Here is a 19,215-nt window from a genome sequence, read left to right as displayed (position 1 = left end):
ACAATAGATGAATGCTTCCAAATGGATTTGAGGGTGGAGGATAAGTTGAGAAGAAAAGGTGAACAAAAAGGTAGAGGAAGAGGAGGCAAGAACTTTAGAGGAAAAGGAAATTTTGGGGGAAAAGGACAATCTAAAAAACTCCAAGGTGAGTCTAGCTAGCAAGAACAAAGTGGAGACTCAGGTTCAAGAGGAGGCTTTAGAGGAAGGAGACCCAATGGAAGGGGTAGATTTGGAGGACCAAGAAGAGCTCCTAGTGTATTAAAAGGGAGATTCTTTAATTGCAACCAAGTAGGGCACACTACAAGCAAGTGTCCTAAGAAAGCCTCAAACTCTCATGGAGGAGAGAGAAGGAACCAGCTGATTCAAGAAGAAGATTGCCAAAGTGTCAATTCCCTAATTGGAAGTGTAGCCCTAGCCCATGATGGAGAAAGCTTGATGATAAGGAGAACCATGTTGAAGGTGCCTTAAGTGAAAGAACCCCCTTAGAGGAAGACATTATTTAGAACCATGTGCAAGGTCTATGGTAAGCTATTTAAGGTAGTAGTTGATTCAAGTTCTACTGAAAATTTGGTTTCCAAAGTTGAAAAGGTTGCCACATGCTAACCCTTATAAGGTGTCATGGTTGAATAAGGACCAGTAGGTCTTAGTGGATGAATAATCTTGGGTAGAGTTTGAGATAGGGGAGTATAAGGATAGAATATTGTGTGATGTGGTTCCCATGGATTCTTGCCATCTATTGATAGGATGTCCATGGTAATATGATGTACAATCCCAACATGATGGGAAAACAAACTCCTTTATCATAACCAAAAATGGGAGAAAATACAAGATGGATCCTTTACTGGATGAGAATGTGGATAAGAACATTGGGTCAAGTGTCATGTTAAAGAGTGGAAAAGAGTATCTAGACATCCTAAAGGAGGAAGGAACCCCTAGGTATGCTCTTATTTTGAAGCCTAAAAATATTCCTAAAGTGCCTAGTAGCAGTAAGGAAGAAGTTCCCAAGGAGGTGCAACAATTGTTGGATAGGTATAAGAGTATAATGGTGGAGGAAATGCCTAACACTTTGCCACCCATTAGGGACATAAGCCATCAGTTTGACTTCATACCAGGGTCTACATTGCCAAACAAACCATCCTATAAGATGAATCCATCTCAAAATGAGGAGATTGCCAAGCAAGTGCAAGAATTATTGGATAAGGGGTTGGTGAGAAAGAAGATCAATCCTTATGCTATTCCAATGGTCCCAACACCTAAAAAAGATGGTAAATAGAAAGTTTGTACTGATTCTAGGTCCATCAATAGGATTACCATAAGATATAGTTTTCCTATGTGTAGAATTGAAGACTCTTTGGGAAGGGCTTGCTACTACTCTAAAATTGATCTCAAGACTGGGTGTCATCAAATTAGAATAAGGCAATGGGATGAATGAAAGGTAGCCTTCAAGATAAATGAAGGTCTCTATGAGTGGACGGTGATGCCTTTTGGGCTATCCAATGCCCCAATCACCTTTATGTGCCTCATGAACGAGTTATTGAAGGAATTCACTGGTAAATTTGTTATTTTTTATCTTGATGATATTCTTGTGTTTAGCAGGACAAAGGAGGAGCATTTGGAGCACTTGAACCTAGTCTTGAAGAAGTTGCATGATGAAAAGTTGATGATAAACATAGAGAAGAGTGTCTTCATGAAGTAGGAGCTTTTCTACCTTGGTTTTGTAATCTCAAGGGGGGATTTGAAGATGGATCCAGAAAAGGTGGAGGCTATCTTGTCATGGCCAACACCCAAGATAGTAGGTGATGTGAGAAATTTCCATGGGTTGGCATAAAAAATTTCAGTCATATATGTGCATCTATCCTAGACACAATCAAACGAGGGAAAACGTGTAAGTTTTCTTGGTCAAATGAAGAAAATGAATCTTTTGAATACCTAAAAAAGAGAGTAGCACAATAGCCCATTCTTGTTTTGCCTGATTTTAATAAGTTATTTATAGTGGAGTGTGATGCTAGTAATCTTGTCATAGGGGTTGTCTTGAGTCAAGAAGGTAGACCGGTGGCTTTCTTTAGTGAGAATCTCAATGATGCTAAAAGGAGATATTATACATATGATTTGGAGTTGTATGCAATGGTAAAAGCCTTAAAAAAATGGAGGCATTACCTTTTACCTAAAGAATTCATTGTTTATACTAACAATCATGCTCTCAGTTTTCTGAATGGATAGAAGAAACTTAATCACAAGCATATGAAGTATGTTGAATATCTTCAAGCCTACACATTTACCATCAAACATAAGAAGGGGCGGGACAATAAAGTGGTGGATGCATTGAATAGGTGGGTGCTCATGGTGCAACAAATTCAGTTACAAAGTGTGGGAATTGATTCCCTCAAGAAAATGTACAAGGACAATTAATATTTTAGTGAGATATGAGGTTTGCACTCAATTTTTCAGAATCTTATCATCCTGATTTTTATGATTTTTTGTTGTAGCAGGGGTTGTTGTTCAAAGGGAGCCAGTTGTGAATCCCCAGATACTCCATGAGGGAGAACATTATCAAGGAGAAGCATTATGGTAGTTTTGGAGGTCACTGTGGGCTTGATAAAACACTAGAACAGGTGAAGAGGTTCTATTTTTAGCCAAAGTTGCAATCAGATGTCAGGAAGTTTGTTGAAAGTTGCAGCATATGCCAAAGGGATAAGAGAACATCATCAAATGCAGGTTTATATCAACCACTCCCTATTCCTAATAGGCCATGGGAAAGTATCAATATGGATTTTGTTTTGGGTCTTCCTAGGACTCAAAAAGGTTTTGATAGTATCTTTGTTGTGGTTGATAGATTTAGTAAGATACCTCACTTTTTTCCATGTAAATGTACTAATGATGCTTCCCATATTTCTGGCTTATTCTTGAAACAAATTATTAGGATACATGGTTTGCCTCTTAATATTTTAACTAACAAGGATTCTAAGTTTGTGGGCCACTTTTGACATAAATTTTGGAAGAAGTTGGGCACTTAATTGTCCTTCACATCAGCCTATCACCCTCAGATTGATGGCCAAACTAAGGTAGTGAATAGATCATTGGGAAATCTTCTTAGGTGTCTTACAAAGAAGCATGGAGAAGCTTGGGATATGATCATCCCTCAAGCTGAATTTTCATATAATGATTCTATCAATAGAAGCACAGGAAGAAGCCCTTTCGAGGTTGTCTATTGGATTCATCCAAGAGGTATTATTCAATTAAGAGATCTACATGGATTGGAAAGAAGAAGTGCTCAAGGAGGGGATTTTGCATTGGCCATAAAAGACATTCATGAGAAGCTGAGATAAACTCTTCACAAGAACACTAAAAAAGTACAAAGAGAAAGAAAATGAGAGGAAGAGAGATGTGCAATATAAGGTGGGAGACTTGGTGATGGCACACTTGAAGAAAGACAGACTTCCAAAGGGGTAGCCAACAAAGTTACTCATAAACAAGATTGGTCCTTGCTGGATTGTACATAAGTTTGGTCCTAATGCCTATGAGATTGAACTTCCTCAAGGCTTAGGAATATCACCCATTTTCGATGCTTTAGATTTATTTCCTTACAAAGGTGATGTTGCAGGTTCAGATGTAGGCTTGCAATCAGAAGGAGATGAAGGTTGGGTCAAGGATCTACCACCTATCCAACCCTTGAAGTTGAGGAGCATCTTTGACACCAAGGTGGTCAAGAAGACTAGAAATAAGACTTATAAGGAATATCTTTTCAAGTGGAGTGGCTTACTTGAAGAAGATACCACATGGATGACCAAGGATTACATTCAAAAGCATGGACATTCTATTGCAGACCTCATTCCTCAAGAGACTTGAGTTTTATATGCCCCCAGGAGTATGGTGCAGGAGCACCTTGCTAACTTTGAAGACCATTTGATAAATGAAGGATCTTAGAGGTTTCTATAGGTTCCTTGAATTTTTTTTAGTTGTAATAAGGTCTTTCAAGACCATTCATTTTGTTTTGATTAGCCATGTAAGGCCTTCATGTCATTTTGTATTGTGAACTTCTTAGGACCTATTTTGTCAATCATGGTCAAATGAAATCCAAAATGTATAAATGAGGAAACCATTGTATTTTGGCTCCTATGTGTCCTATTTGTAAGGTTTATGATGTGTCCTAATAGGTTACATAGGCAAAATTCATAGATTGTCAAGTTTTGTGCAAAGTTGTCAAGTTTCGATGAAAACTTTTATTGTCAACTTGTAACTAATCTCCCTCCAACAACTACCTAATTCAAATTTGAGTTGGATTTGGTTGAGGAGGTTTAAGATACATTTCTTAAGTCCATGGAGGTAGAGAAGAAAGGATTGATGAATTTTTGGATGTAAGAAAGTGATTAGATTCAATAAACACTAAAAAATTACATAAATTTGCTGCAATAGTGCCCTGTACAATCATTGTACAGACTCCATGTGTAGGATAAGTCATTTTTTTGAATAAGCCTCTATGTTTATGTTCATTTGGCTATGATTTGGTAGGAAAATATTGAGAAATAAGAGAAATATTTGTATTTTTGTGAAAGGTGGTCTAAAAACCCTCCAAAACCAGGGTTACCAAGGAAATGATTTCTTAACCCCTCATTCCTTTGGAAAAATTGGCTCAAAATATGGGGAATGGTAGGGGATATAGTTTATTTTAATATTTCTAGGGTTTATGAGTGGGCCATTGAACTGGTGAATTTTGGGATCAAGCCCTAGGCTAGGCATCCTCATGTGACTAGCTGGTTTTGACTGTGAAAAATTGTGCAGTAGTAAAAAAAAGAGTGGTGGAACCTATATAATGGTGAATTTGGTATTTTGGGATGTGTTCATACCTTTCCCATCCATTATTGTCTTTGGATCAAGCCATTTGTGTGTGGTTCCTTTGTAAAAGTGGCCTAAAATCCCTATTAGGTGTCTTGTAGCAGCAACATTTGACCCACTCAATGTAAGAGTTGGAGTTTGAGTTTTGGAAGTGTTTTGTGTCACCAAAGGGGGAATATAAAAGTGTCAAGAGTTTATGGTATCATCAGGATAATTTCATTTTTTTCCCCTTAAACACTCAAACCAGGGCTACTAGGAATAGGTGTCTTGTAGAGGGCAAGTCACCTTGATTGAACTTGTACAACAAAAAGGGTGTTTTCTTGGTTATATTCAATATCTTTGGGGTTGGACAAGAGTTTCTATAGGGTCCATACCTACTCTTAAATGTTGGGTGATTTGTAATCCAATTTGGTCATAGGTGACTACAAGAGAGACTTGATGTGAGAATTTGTATCTCAATGAGTTGTTTAGGGATCAAAAAGGGCCCCCATTGAATGAAGGAAAGTGTAGAGGTTTCCTTTCATGTTGTTATTAGGATTTTCCAAGAATCCATGAATGTTGAGATCTTAATTGAGGGTCTTGGAGAGTGAGTTTATGTGAGAGGCCTTTGTTCCTTGGGGCTCTGGATCAATGTATTGGTTTCATTCTTGGTTTTAAGTGTTCCTTTGAATTCTTCTAGACTTGGCATTTTTATTGTTAATGGTTTAGACTTCTATTAAAGTCCTTATGATTTATTTTACCTTGTCGTATTTTTCCAGTCTCTATGTTCTGATTTTTTTGGTGATTGTGTTGTTTTAGCATATGTGCTAATGTTTTTATTGAAAGCACTATTTAATTTTACAAATGTGCTAAACTTTTTATTGAAAGCGCTACTATATGTAATGAATACGCTAGTATAATTTTTATGTGCTAAATCTTTTGGCAAAAGCATTATTTCATGTTATGAATATGCTATACAATTATGTAATGTGTCATTTTATTGGGTAAAAGCGCTGCACTAATGGGTGTATGTGCTAATCTGCTCTACTAATATGTTTTTGATGGTTTTGGAGTTCTGAGTTGATTTGCTCATTTCTATTTTCATTCCAGAGGCTTGTGATAATGTTTTCAGATATTTTTGAGTGTTGTATATGTTCAGATTTCATTATTCTATTGTATTTGGCTCCGAAAAATTGATTTAGCCTTGTTGTAGAGGTTGTTTTGCTACTCCAGCAAGCAGAGATAACTTGTTTAGATTATGATTCATGATTTGCTCCAAGGAGCTGATGAGCCTCATTGTTGAGGGTTTATTTTTATATGTGGTTGATTTGGATGGTTTTGTGCACCATATTTGGCTACTTGTTATATGAGATCTTATTGAGGCTCTTGTTTATATATTGGCATTGTTGGCATTTTGGCAATTGGATTGCATTGCCAATTGTACATGTTATATGGATTCTTTATTGATGTTGCATAAGAGCATCCTTGTTATTGTTGTTGTATTTCCTTGAGGTCTTAGAACATGATTAGAGGGACTAGGATTTCATGTGAAGACCTAGGTCATGAGAGATAGCCTACTAGGAGGTTCCTAGTAAGGATGCTTAGAGTCTAGACCACCAAGGCACATTAAAAGTTTTCCTTGATTTAAATAAGTAATAAAATTAATAATTAATTAGATGGGTTGGGTAATTAGGATTCATCTAATCAATATAATAATGGATGTGAGCCCCAAGTCTTAGTCTTAGGGAGGATATTTTAGGATAATCTTGGGAAGGTCATTATGATGGCAAGTCAATCTCCCTTTTTCTCTCATATGTTGAGATGGCTCCACATGTCTATCAGGATGGTGTCCTTCTTTGTGAGGATAACATGCAGAGACATGTTTATCAGGGTAGTTCCCTTCATTGTGAGGATAGAATGTGATGACACTCCTCTCCTACATGTGTCCTTAGTGCTTAGTTATTGACCTTTCCTTGATTGTTGGTATGCCTCTATGATTTTCTCTCTTTTTATGATTAGCCATGTGTTGAGTTGTCTTATGCTTGAGTTGTCTCTTGGTGCAACATTGGTATCATTGAGTCTCTTTGATTGTTAGGTGTTAGCCTAGGTCTAAAGTGAGTGTGGTACCTTGTGTCATCTCCTAGCACGGGGGGTGGTTCCTTTGGTTCCACATGATTGGGTGGTTTGATGCATTCTTTCATTGGGATGTTCTTCATTGGATGCTTCATGCATGGATGTGAATTCTTGTGCTTTCAGCTTATGGATGGATATTGTAGCAGATGGATGTATTGATCATATGACATATGTTATTGTGGATATCATGATATTAGAGTAATTATAATATGTCCTTGAGAGATATGCTCCTTGATGTATTTGGATAATGGATATGTATTTATAGATGATTCTTAGGACATGGATTATGTTACTTGTATGAGATCATATGATGTATCCTAATATATCTTGATTATTATTTTATTAATTGTAACAATAGTATTGGATTAATTGTGGTGACTTAGCATTATGTGGGCGTTAAGATACTAAAGAAAGGATTATTAGTGTGATTAGTATCATTTGAAAGGGGATTAATGATGTCAGAGGGTTAGTGCAAGAAGATGAGTCCACTTTTTGGCCAAAAAGTGGAAGTGTTTTCTTGATTTTTAGGTTTTGTCTCATTTGAGCTTAAATTTTGAAACACTTCGAAATTGAATCTTGGAAAAAGTCACTACTATAAAAGATAGCCCTCTGAGTCTACTTTCCAAATATATAATTTATTTTAATACCCACATAATAAAAAATAACTTTTTGAATGGATTTCTAAAAACTATGTTTTAAAAATGCATGTTTTAGGACCATACCATGCATGTGTACGACCCACACTTTTTGACACAATTAAAATTATTTTCTCCAACCATTTTGGGAAATGGTTTGTAACACACTGAATATTGATAAGCATATTTTTCTGTATTTTTTTTTTAATTAATTTTTTAATGGCCGTAATTATGTTTTTAAAAATTTGACGTGTATGACCCACATAATTTGATGTAAACTTAACTTTTTTTTTTCTTTTTTTTTTAAATAGAAAAGAATTTTGTGTAGATTGATGACATATATTTTTTTTTCAAAATTCATTAAAATAAAAAAGTTATTAAATTAACAAAATTAGTTAATATTTCAAGTTTATGGACCTGATTTAGTATAAATTAAATGAAAAATAGTTAAAATAATCAATTTTTAAATAAATTTATATATTTAGAATCTAGACAATATAATCTGAAATGGGTTTTAATTTCATATTAAAATTCTCTAATTAGAGGCACGTAAACTATTTCAGAAGTTCATATTTGTGCTTTCATTCATGGAGATTTGAATTTGCAGGTCCATGTCTCAGGTGTGGCCATCCCTGGCCTATCTCAGACCTAATCCGGAGACAAGTGGTAGGTTATGGAATCAAATTTCACAAAACGGGGGCCCATTATTTAAATAACGGGGGCCCGCTTTGAAAATGAGGGCCCGTTCCTAAAATTATTGTTATTGTCCAAAAATGACAAAATGCACCCAAAAAAATGGGTAACATCGGATTTAAAAATGGGACCCCATTTCGTTGTCAAGCGGCCCCCATTTGAGAATAAAATGGGGGCCCATTTAGTTTCGCCTTGGGCCCCCGTTTCTAAGAGCGTTTTTTCCAACGCGCGGACTTCCGCCAATTTGTGACCCATTACCTTGCACTTACCCTAGAGGGAATGAATAAATGAGATTAGGAATATTGGGATTTGATGTTCTTAAAATGAATCTAATGGGAAATCAATTAGAGTTGCATTATTGATGTATGCATTCATGATAGAAGAATTAGAAGTAACTTTACATATGTTGCATGGGAGAACAATTAAGGATAGTGTTAGAATGCATTGAATTGTGATAGTGATTATGATGTTATTATTGGAAATTGACACTCATCGGATTCATTTTGTTGGCATTGATGGCAACAAGATCAGATGGAAGTCATATACTGGCATTAGGAGGCATTTATCGACAGACACCAGCATTGGAGTATCTAGGGCTACAGTGACACCGACACTAGCACCGGCATCAAGTACTTCAAGGAAGCCAACATCAAGGAAGATTTATTTAGAAAATCATTTGGTAATTATTGTCAAGGCCGACATAGAATATCTTTTGTAATGCATTGTAAGACGACATAAGGCATATTGTTTGTAATGGGTATATAGGTCAGTCTACTAGGTCATTTTGTAGTGTGTGACATAGGAGAATATAGCAGAATTGTGTAATGCAAAGTATATGTATGTAGATCATTTGTATGTGAATGTTATATCATGCAATGATCTGTAAATATTTTGTAAGACATTCTTGGAGGGAAGGTGATACCGGTAGTAGTGTTTAGGGTTTATGAACTAGTACAGAGCAGAGCTAGAACCAAAACTCTATTTGGCATAGCAGATGCATTTTGTGAGTTCATGTTCATTGTTTTACTTCAGCAAAAGCTTGTAGTCAGTGAGACTCTTTAGTGATGAACAGTGTGCTCTAGGTAGTGTGCCTTCCTGCATGGGTAGGCCCTCATTATTTGTAATATCCTTTCATATGGCCAGTAAACTGATATTGTGAGTCACAAATCCCACTGTGGTTTTTCCTCTTTGAGGTTTTCCATGTATAAATTGTATGTGTTATGGTGTTCATTCATGTGGATGGTTTATTTGCTTCAATTTATATGTTTATTTGTTTACTCGTTTACATGTGTATGGTATAAAAGGATAAAATCTTATCTTACCGAAAAAACACTGATTCCCCCCCCCCCCCCCCCCTCAGTGTTCTTAGATCCCAACAATTGGTATCAAATCCTGGTACCTCAGAAGAAGTTTAACAGCTTGAGGAAGATCTTGAAACTAGAATCTTTGAACATGGCTATGGAGAAGCAACTTGAGATGGCTCTTGAGGATTGTGATGTTGAAAGGATGAAGAACTTGAAACTACAAGATGAATTGAATTTTGCAAATTAATTCATCCTTGTCCTGCAAGAAAGGTTATCATCAGCTCAATCCAAGAGAAAGGAACTTTTGCAAAATGTGGATGATGAGGAGAAAAATGCACTTAAGGAACAATGTCAGAAACTAAGTCAAGAAAACATGCTCATGAAGAATGAAATGCAAGACCTAACTATGAGGTTATCAAAAGATATTGAGGACAAAAAGAAGAAGGAAGATAATCTTGTTATATCTTTGAAGAACAAATTTGATGAATGTGATAGATTGACTCATCAGAATAATATGTTGAGAACTGATTTGGCACACTCCTAGAACAATGAACAAGAACTTGAAAGACAAATAACTACTCTGAGAGATGATCTGACTATGGCAAGTGAGTATAAAGAAAAGTTTAGGATCAGTGTTGCATAGTTGGATGACTTATTGAAAAGACAAAGGCAGATTGATGATTCTAGAGGACTTAGATTTGTACAAGGTGAAAGCTCCAGTACTCCAAATGAAGATCAGACAACCGGTATACAGAACTCATCAGAACAAAGGAAACTGGTAAGGCAATCTAATGCTTATAAATTCAATGGTAAATGTTTTATTTGTTATAAATTTGGGCATATGGCTAAATAATGTAGAAATAGAGAAAATCAAAACTACAATTTTGTTCCTGGTCAATGCACAAATTGCAAGAAATATGGTCATAGATCAGAAGATTGCAGAATGAATGTTAAATGCCATGCATGTGGAAAGTTTGGATATTTTGCTAATCATTGTAGGTCAAGGAATGACACCATATATGTTAAAGCAATTCAATAGAACAATGTTACATGTTATGCATGCAACAAAATATGTCATATTGCTAAGTTCTACAGAAGCAAGACTCAACTGATTAGCAATGATAAAGATAATGAGAAAGGAAAGTAGAAGGTAGATGAAATACAACAAGATCACACCAAGAGATGGGTTATAAAGTCTAAAGAACCAAGTGGAAATGCAACAACACCGGTAACTCCACTGATAGAACAGAGCATTCCTGCACCACCAGGAAATTCCATCAATAACTGAGGCATAGGCCTTAGGGGTTGGAAAATTCATTGCAAATATTGCATATTCCCCTGGAGGAGATCGGAATAGATCTTGAGAGTTCAGTTCATCATTATTGAAGTTTCACCTGGCATAAGACTGTGAAACTGGCATCAGTAGGGTAGATCGCAAAGTATTTATGACAGAGAAAGATTAGGGTTTTATTCACTGATAAAAAGGGAAAGTGGATTCATTTTTACTCACCCTGCATTCAAGCATTCAAAGCGAAGTAAAGGAAAATTTTAGGTGAATTAAGAGCGAGCAAAGGCATTCTGAAAGGATTTCGAACCGTTATCTAAGAAGCACTCAATATTCCACTAGAATTCACTTTTAGGTATTCTTTGAAAATGGCATGTGGATCTTCAGCTATTGCAAATCCAACCATTGTCAAAGTTAAGGATAGGTTGAGGCCCGTATTCAAGGAGGTTCCCCTTATTTCTAAGAAAGAAGACTCTACGGGAGCATTTTCTAGGGTTTCTGATGGTGTGATGTATGTTGAAGATGTGAGGGCATACATTCACTACACCCTAGAGGATCTAGGCATAGAGGAAATCAAAGGCATGTATCAATTTGTGATACTGGGCAGCGCTGGAACCATCAAGCCAAAATACAAAGAAATTGAGGATCTAGGGTTAACTAGTATTCTGTACATACCAAAATTCAAAGATAAGATCATCAGATATGTTCTGAGAAGGGTCCACAATGAGTTCATATGGCTGGATCAACCTTACATGAACACCAAGGAGGCTATTCGAGCAATCATCGGCTTACCCAAACTCAGACAAGAACCTGGCAAGAAAATTTCCAACACTAAGGTTGAGAAACTCACTGATGCAACTCATGCTAGCATATCAATGAGGATCAACACAATCACTGACACTGATGTGAAGTTTGCAAGCATGAGAATAGGTTATAAGGCAACTCAATCTAGCCGATTGAATTCTATTACTAGTTCTTGCATTCATGTTGCATATCAGATGTTGAGGAATGGCACAAAATATGATTTATGTGAATGGTTGAGGAGTGAACTGATGTCGAACCTTGGAAAGATCAAGGGAGTTAAGAACAAAACTTTTAGATTAGGAAATTTGATTGTTTGTTTAATGCTTTACTTCTTGAATGAGCTACCTGGTCTAGGGAAGAAGCATTGGGCTCATGAAATACCGATAGGTATGTAGATCAAGGAAGCAATCACCGATCTTGGTACCAACAGAGATAAGAAACTTTGGGGTTATTTCAAAACATTCCAAGAAAACATGAGGCAGAGGGAGAGATTATCCAATAACATTATGGAGAAGTGCTCCACTGATATCTGTTTCATGGTGAAGACTGATGAAACCCTCATGGAAACAGTTGAACCAAGGACCATATGGGTTATAGAACTTGGATATGAGATGGATGATAACATTTTGGACCTCTATGCAAAAATGTTGCTAGATGCCCCATTGGATGACAAAACAAAGAATTTTGGCACAACAAAAGAGAAGGCCTTTGAAGTCAAAATTGGCTTCAACAAGAAGAGAAGGGAGAAGAAAATAGATAATATGTCTGCATATATATAGGATGTAATTCATAAGATAGACACTCAACTGGGTTCTGGATCCAAACTGGCTACAGAACCAGTAGTGGCTAGTACTACAAAAGTAAAGAATCCTGAAGCTTACATTTCTACCATCACTTTTGATTTTGACCTTGAGGACAATGAACCTCTAGATTTCACAAGGGTACAAAGGAAGAAAGTAGATTAGCCACCGATAGAGCAGAGGAAGGTGGAGCCTAGGAGGGGACTTGCTAGACAGAAAACTAAACCTACTACACCACCATCTCCTGCAAGGAAGCCTATACAAAAGGAAAAACCAGTTACATCTACTCCGGCAACCACAAGCAAAAAAAAGAAGAGTGATGATACTGAGTCTGGTAAGAACAAAATGACCTATGCTGAATTAATCGATGAAATTACAAAGGATGGAATTTTGAAAAATGTATCTATGTATTATGATGATTTAGAAGAAAGTGAGCAAAATGAGATAGAAGAGGCAATTTTGTTACATATAGATATCTATAAGAAAGCCTTAGTAGAAATTTTGAAGGAAATACCTTTGTCATTGTACAATAAACTAGATGCTAGAATACTTGATGCAGTCAAGAGAGATAGGGAGATGAAAGAGGTAGAACTTTTGACTTTGTGTGGTGCTATTAGTAATGATGAAATGAAGAGATGTATTGACATTGCCAATAGGACAGTTTTCAATAGTAAACCTTGGCAAATAAGCCTAATGATGGGAAGAGTTAATGAGGTGATAAATGAGACCAGTGAGGGTTGGACAAAATTCTTCCAGAAGAATCCAGATTTTCTTACATCTCATGAAGAATTTGTTAAGGCGACAACTTCTACCATTCTAGATAAATCAAAAGGGAAAGGTATTTTGGGAAGTTCAACTCCAATTTTGACTAAACTGGCAGTAACTATAGATATACAAACACAACTGGCAGTAAAGGAAAGTGTACAGTCTGTACTAGCACAAACTATTTTTGAGAAAGGCAATGTACAGGATATTGAGAATATTGTGGATAATACTCCACCGACAGTAATTGACACTACACCAAGTGGTGAAGCCACCGGTGCTAAAAGATAAGGTAAAGGGAATTGAGTCTACACCGACAGTTCATATTGATTCCCCAGCAAAGGTTTTGGCAATTGACACTTCTCAAGCTGAGAAGAAATCAGTCACTAAGATGAGTCCAACTAAGTTAATGATGATGGCTACTTAGAAACTATTAAAGGAGGGATCTGTAGATAAGGGAATAATAGATCAATCAGTTACAGTGTTGCATAAATTAATCCCTGATTGTCAGATTGAGAATGAAGCAAGCCCTTCCGACAAGCTTAAAACACTAACAGAGCACATATCTAACAACTTTCAATCACTGCAACAGATATCAGACCGGTAGGCATTAGAAACATTTAATGTGGCTAAGAAAGCCGCCTTTGACCAAATCATTGAAATAGAGAAAAAGAAAATTGAAGCTAAACTCATTCTTATTGAGAATTGTTTGAAATAGTGTACAAATATCTACAAGGTATGTTGTAACATAGAAACTCTTACAGCAAATGTAGATAGAAGATTAAAGGAATTACATGTTAAGGTTGCAAATATTGAAAATTCTTTTGATGGATTAACCTCACTAACAACATCTATCGATGGACAAATTTGTCCTTGGAGAACCAATTTTTTTCTTTTGAGAAGGAGAGAGATAAAGTCATTTGGAGAGCAAGGAGTCTTAGAGGATTGGTGAGTCCCATATTGGATTCACTGGGTGTACATAAAAGAGAGTGTATGGACATGATTGCTAAACTCACACTGGTAGAAGTCAAAGAGAAGGAAACACTAGCACACTTAGTGGACTAACATTCATATCTGAAACTTTCAAAATCGATTGGGATACATACCTAAATTTTGAAGTTAGTCAAGCTCCGGTAAAACAAACAGTATTTATTCATTCTTTTGTTCTGAATTCTTTGAATTCTTTCACCAGCCTTTGGCATTGATGCCAAAGAAGGAGTGTATATATGTGAAAAATATCAAAAAAATATCAGAGAGGAACATATGGGAAGGACATCAAAATATCAGAAGGAGTGTATTGCTTAGGGGGAGCATATTTCAGTTGAACCAGCAGGGAATTCATTTTTCACATGAGTGTTGCCATCAATGCCAAAGGGGGAGATTGTTGGCAATTGACACTCATCAGATTCATTTTGTTGTCATTGATGGCAACAAGATCAGATGGAAGTCATATACTAGCATTAGGAGGCATTTACCGACAGACACTGGCATTGGAATATCTAGGGCTACACCGGCACCGACACCGACACCGACACCGACACCGACACCGACACCGACACCGACACCAACATCAAGTACTTCAAGGAAGTCGACATCAAGGAAGATTTATTTAGAAAATTATTTTGTAATTATTGTCAAGGCCAACATTGAATATCTTTTGTAATGCATTGTAAGCTGACATAAGGCATATTGTTTGTAATGGGTATATAGGTCAGTTTGCTAGGTCATTTTGTAGTGTGTGACATAGGAGAATATAGCAGAACTATGTAATATGAAGTATATGTATGTAGATCATTTGTAAGAGAATGTTATATCATGCAATGATCTGTAAATATTTTTTAAGAAATTCTTGGAGGGAAGGTGATACCAATAGTAGTGTTCAGGGTTTATGAATTGGTACAGAGCAGAGCTAGAACCAGAACTCTATTTGGCATAGCAGATGTATTTTGTGAGTTCATTTTCATTGTTTTACTTCAGCAGAAGCTTGTAGTCAGTGAGACTCTTTAGTGATGAGTAGTGTTCTCTATGCAGTGTGCCTTCCTGCATGTGCAGGCCCCCATTATATGTAATATCCTTTCATATGACCAGTGAACTAATATTGTGGGTCACAAATCCCACCATGGTTTTTCCTCTTTGAGGTTTTCGACATATAAATTGTATGTGTTATGGTGTTCATTCATGTGGATGGTTTATTTCCTTCAAGTTATATGTTTATTGGTTTATTGGTTTATATGTGTATGGTATAAAAGGATAAAATCTTATCTTACTGAAAGAACACTGATTTACCCCCCCCTCTGAGTGTTCTTGGATCCCAACAGTTATTTCTTATGTTGATAGTGTAAGTAATAAAATTGAGATACCCTAGGGAAGATAAATGTGATATTTTGTTTATTTCCGCTTGCATTGATAATAAATGTGAATATGGTTAAATTCTCATGTAGTGATGTAGGAGCATCCCTGGTTTACGAGCAATCTTGCATCAACCAAAAATATTTCCTTTTAGTTTTGTTCTTGTTAAATTCAGTATTACAGTTTTTGTGTTCTTTCAATATGTTTCGGTAGCTGGTTCTTTTTTGTTGCAGATGACATTTTCAGTTTTGAGGCTTTCTTTTGTTCATCATTTCAGATTGTGAGTTCATTTGGACTCTTTTCTGGTGAGTTATCACTTCCAGATTGGTTGTTCTTGGTTCCCAAAGCAGTTTTTGAGTTTCATGGCTAGTTGGTGATTTATTCTCATGCAGAGTGATTTCTTAGATGGCAGATCTATTTGGTGTCTTTCTCAAAGTTATTGAGTCCTTGGCTGACCTTCCATTCGATCTGTGCATGTTGGTCTCTCTTTTTTAGAGGATTTTCCTTTCATTCTTGGGGATGACCTATTTGCATATTTCATTTTCCTTTCTTGGTAAATGTAATCCTTTATGGTCGACCCAGATGTGTTTTGAAGGGTATATATGGTTATATGTGATCCTTAGGAAGCAGTTTGAAGGTTATGAATATTCAGTCTTTGGAATTGTAATTTAGATGCCTCTTAGAGGTCTAGATGGATTGTAATCTGGCATGCAGTCTGAAACTAGGCATGTTATACTGCATATAACCAAATGATTACCGGATGTTTTATAATGATAATATGATGATGTGGATATCTGATTTTGCATTTTATCTATGTTTTGTTGTTGCTTCTGTTGTGTTACTCTTGCTACATGATCTAGTTTGTATTCTTTGAGGACCCATTGGACCATGGCTACACCATGTAGTTATGTGTATATTATGTTAATGAATGTTAAATGCATATGTGTAGCTTTAGATGATGTTTTAAAAAAAAAAATCTCTATTTGTTGTTAGTTAGCTTTATTTCTCTAAGTTATTTTGGTGGGAATTTCATCTTTCATTGTCATCCCATCCTTAATGAGTTTTCAAATGTATTTCCTACTTAGATTTCAGGTATACCACCTAAACGTAACATTGACTTTCTGATAGATTTGGTTCCCGGAGCAGAGCCTATATCTAAGGCTCCCTATCATATAACTACTTAGGAGCTAAGTGAGTTGAGGTTGTAGCTAGATGAGTTGCTAGCTAAGAGATTCATTTGTCATAGTGTCTCTCCTTGGGGAGCACTCATGTTGTTTGTTAAGAAGAAGGATGGATCTCTTTTCTTATGTATTGATTATAAGTAGTTGTAAAAGGTGATAGTGAAGAATCGCTATCCTTTACAAAGGATTGATGACCTCTTTGATCAGATTAAGGTTGCCAAGGTCTTCTCTAAGATATATCTTAAGTCAGTTTATCACTAGTTGCAGATTCATGAGGCAGATATTCATTGTACAACATTCAGTACTCGATATGGTCATTATGATTTTATAGTGGTACCATTTGGGATTACTAATGCGTCCTTGGTGTTCATGAGTTTGATGAATAGATTTTTCAAGACCCATCTTGATAGGTTTGTGCTTGTGTTCCTTGATGATATATTGGTGTATTTGAGGGTTGTAGAGGGCCATGAGGAGAATATGAGGTAGGTTATGTAGTGTCTTCATGAGAATCAGTTGTATGCCAATATGGCTAAGTGTGAGTTCTTCCAGGCAAAGATTATCTTGGCCATGTTATTTCACGTGAGGGTATTGCAGTGGATCCCTCTAATATCCATGCTATTGTGGAGTATCTAGCACCCATTAATGTGGGTGAGGTTCATAGTTTTATGGACCTTATAGGTTGTTATTACCAGTTTGTTCAAGGATTTTTGAAGATTTCTCATCCTATCACTTCTCTTCAGAGGAAAGGGAGGAATTCCTATGTGGTTAGATCAGTGTGAGATAAATTTTTAGATCCTCAAGGAGCATTTGACTATTGAACCAATTCTAATAGTGCTAGATCCCTTAGATAATTTTGTGGTGTGCATAGATACTTGTTTGGAGGGATTAAGAGCAATTCTTATGCAGGATGGTCATGTGATAGCTTATGAGTCACGTAAAATCAAAGCTCATGAGTTGAACTTTCCTACTCATGATTTAGAGTTAGTAAAAGTCATGCATGCTTTGGTGAGATGGAGGCATTTTCTTCTTGGACATCAGTTTGAGTTGCATAGTGATCATCGCAGTTTACAATATATTTTCATGCAGCAAAACTTGAATGCTAAGTAGTGGGAATGGATGGAGTTTATTTGTGATTATTATTTTGAGGTGAGGTACATTCAGGGCAAGGAGAATGTGGTGGAATATGCTTTGAGCCTCAGGAGGCATGAGGTTTCGGTGTTGACTCTCAATGTGGATTTAAGGAGTCGGATTCTTAGTATGCTTAATTGAGATTCTTGGTACCAAGAGGGTAGTGCAGAGGTTGTTTCAGGAAGAGCTCTTTAGGGGAGATATGCAATTTATTCATTGGATTCAGATTGACTTCTTTTTCATTTGGGATGTATCTATGTTCCACCTTTAGATGGACTTAGAGATTTGATCTTGTCAAAGGTACATCGTGCATCTTACTCAACACATCTAGGTGTCACGAAGATGCATGCAAATTTACATGAGTTGCATCATTGGGTTGGTATGAGGAGAGATATAGCAGATTTTGTGTCTTGTTATTTGGAGTGTTAGTGAGTGAAGGAAAAGCATCAGAATCCAATAGGTTTGTTGTAGTCGAACCTGGTTCCAGATTGGAAATGGGATATCATATCAATGGATTTTATTGTTGGGTTGCTTATGTCTTCTCATTGTCATGATGCTATCATGGTTATCATTGATAGGTTGACCAAGGTGGCACACTTCTCTCCTATCTGATCTTCCTACACAAGAGTGATAGTGGCTCAGATTTTCATGAAGGATATAGTGAGATTGCGTGGTATTCCTCATTGGAATATATCAAATCATGATCTAGTGTTTACTTCAGCGCTGTGGACATCTCTTCAATGTGATTTAGGAGCCTAGTTGAACTTTATTTCAGCATATCATCTTGAGATACATGGGCAAACTGAGAGAGTTAATCAGGTTTTAGAGGATATGTTGCGGATGTATGTTATGGATCAGCAGTCTTGATAGGAGGATTGCCTTTATTTTATGGATTTTTCCTACAATAATGGATATCATAGCTCGATTGGTATGTCTCATTTTCAAAAATTCTATAGTCGACCATTTCGTATGCCCTTGAGATTGTTTGGAGGATAAAACTCTTCTTGGTTCAGAGATGTTGCAGGATATGAGGCAGCAGGTGGCTCGCATTAGGTAGCATTTGGTAGAAATGCAGGAAAGGCAAAAGAAATATGCAGATGCTCACCATGTAGACCAAGAGTTTTCACTGGGTGACAAGGTGTTTTTGAGGGTTCTCCCATGAAAAAGTCCTATCTATTATGGAAAAGGCTTTAAGTTGGCACCTCATTTTGTTGAACCATTTGAGATTTTGGAGAGGATTGGTCCTATGGCTTATCGCCTTGCCTTGTCACCCAACTTGTCTCACATCCATGATGTGTTTCATGTATCTATTTTGAGGTTGTATTTTCC

General features: G+C 36.5%; 1 protein-coding gene across 1 annotated transcript; it reads left to right on the top strand.

Annotated features, from left to right (window-relative positions):
* Positions 1–829: 829 nt before the first annotated feature.
* LOC131856979 (uncharacterized) lies at positions 830–18,027 on the top strand. Its single transcript, XM_059208954.1, has 4 exons — positions 830–1,265; positions 17,308–17,522; positions 17,665–17,763; positions 17,920–18,027. The coding sequence occupies exons 1-4, from the start codon at positions 830–832 to the stop codon at positions 18,025–18,027; spliced, it is 858 nt and encodes a 285-aa protein (XP_059064937.1).
* Positions 18,028–19,215: the final 1,188 nt, after the last annotated feature.

This window comes from Cryptomeria japonica, chromosome 7 (assembly GCF_030272615.1).
Source record: "Cryptomeria japonica chromosome 7, Sugi_1.0, whole genome shotgun sequence".
In the NCBI taxonomy this organism is placed as follows: Eukaryota; Viridiplantae; Streptophyta; class Pinopsida; order Cupressales; family Cupressaceae; genus Cryptomeria; species Cryptomeria japonica.
The sequence above is the reverse complement of the archived record's forward strand: the minus strand, read 5'-3'. Positions and strand labels throughout refer to the sequence as shown.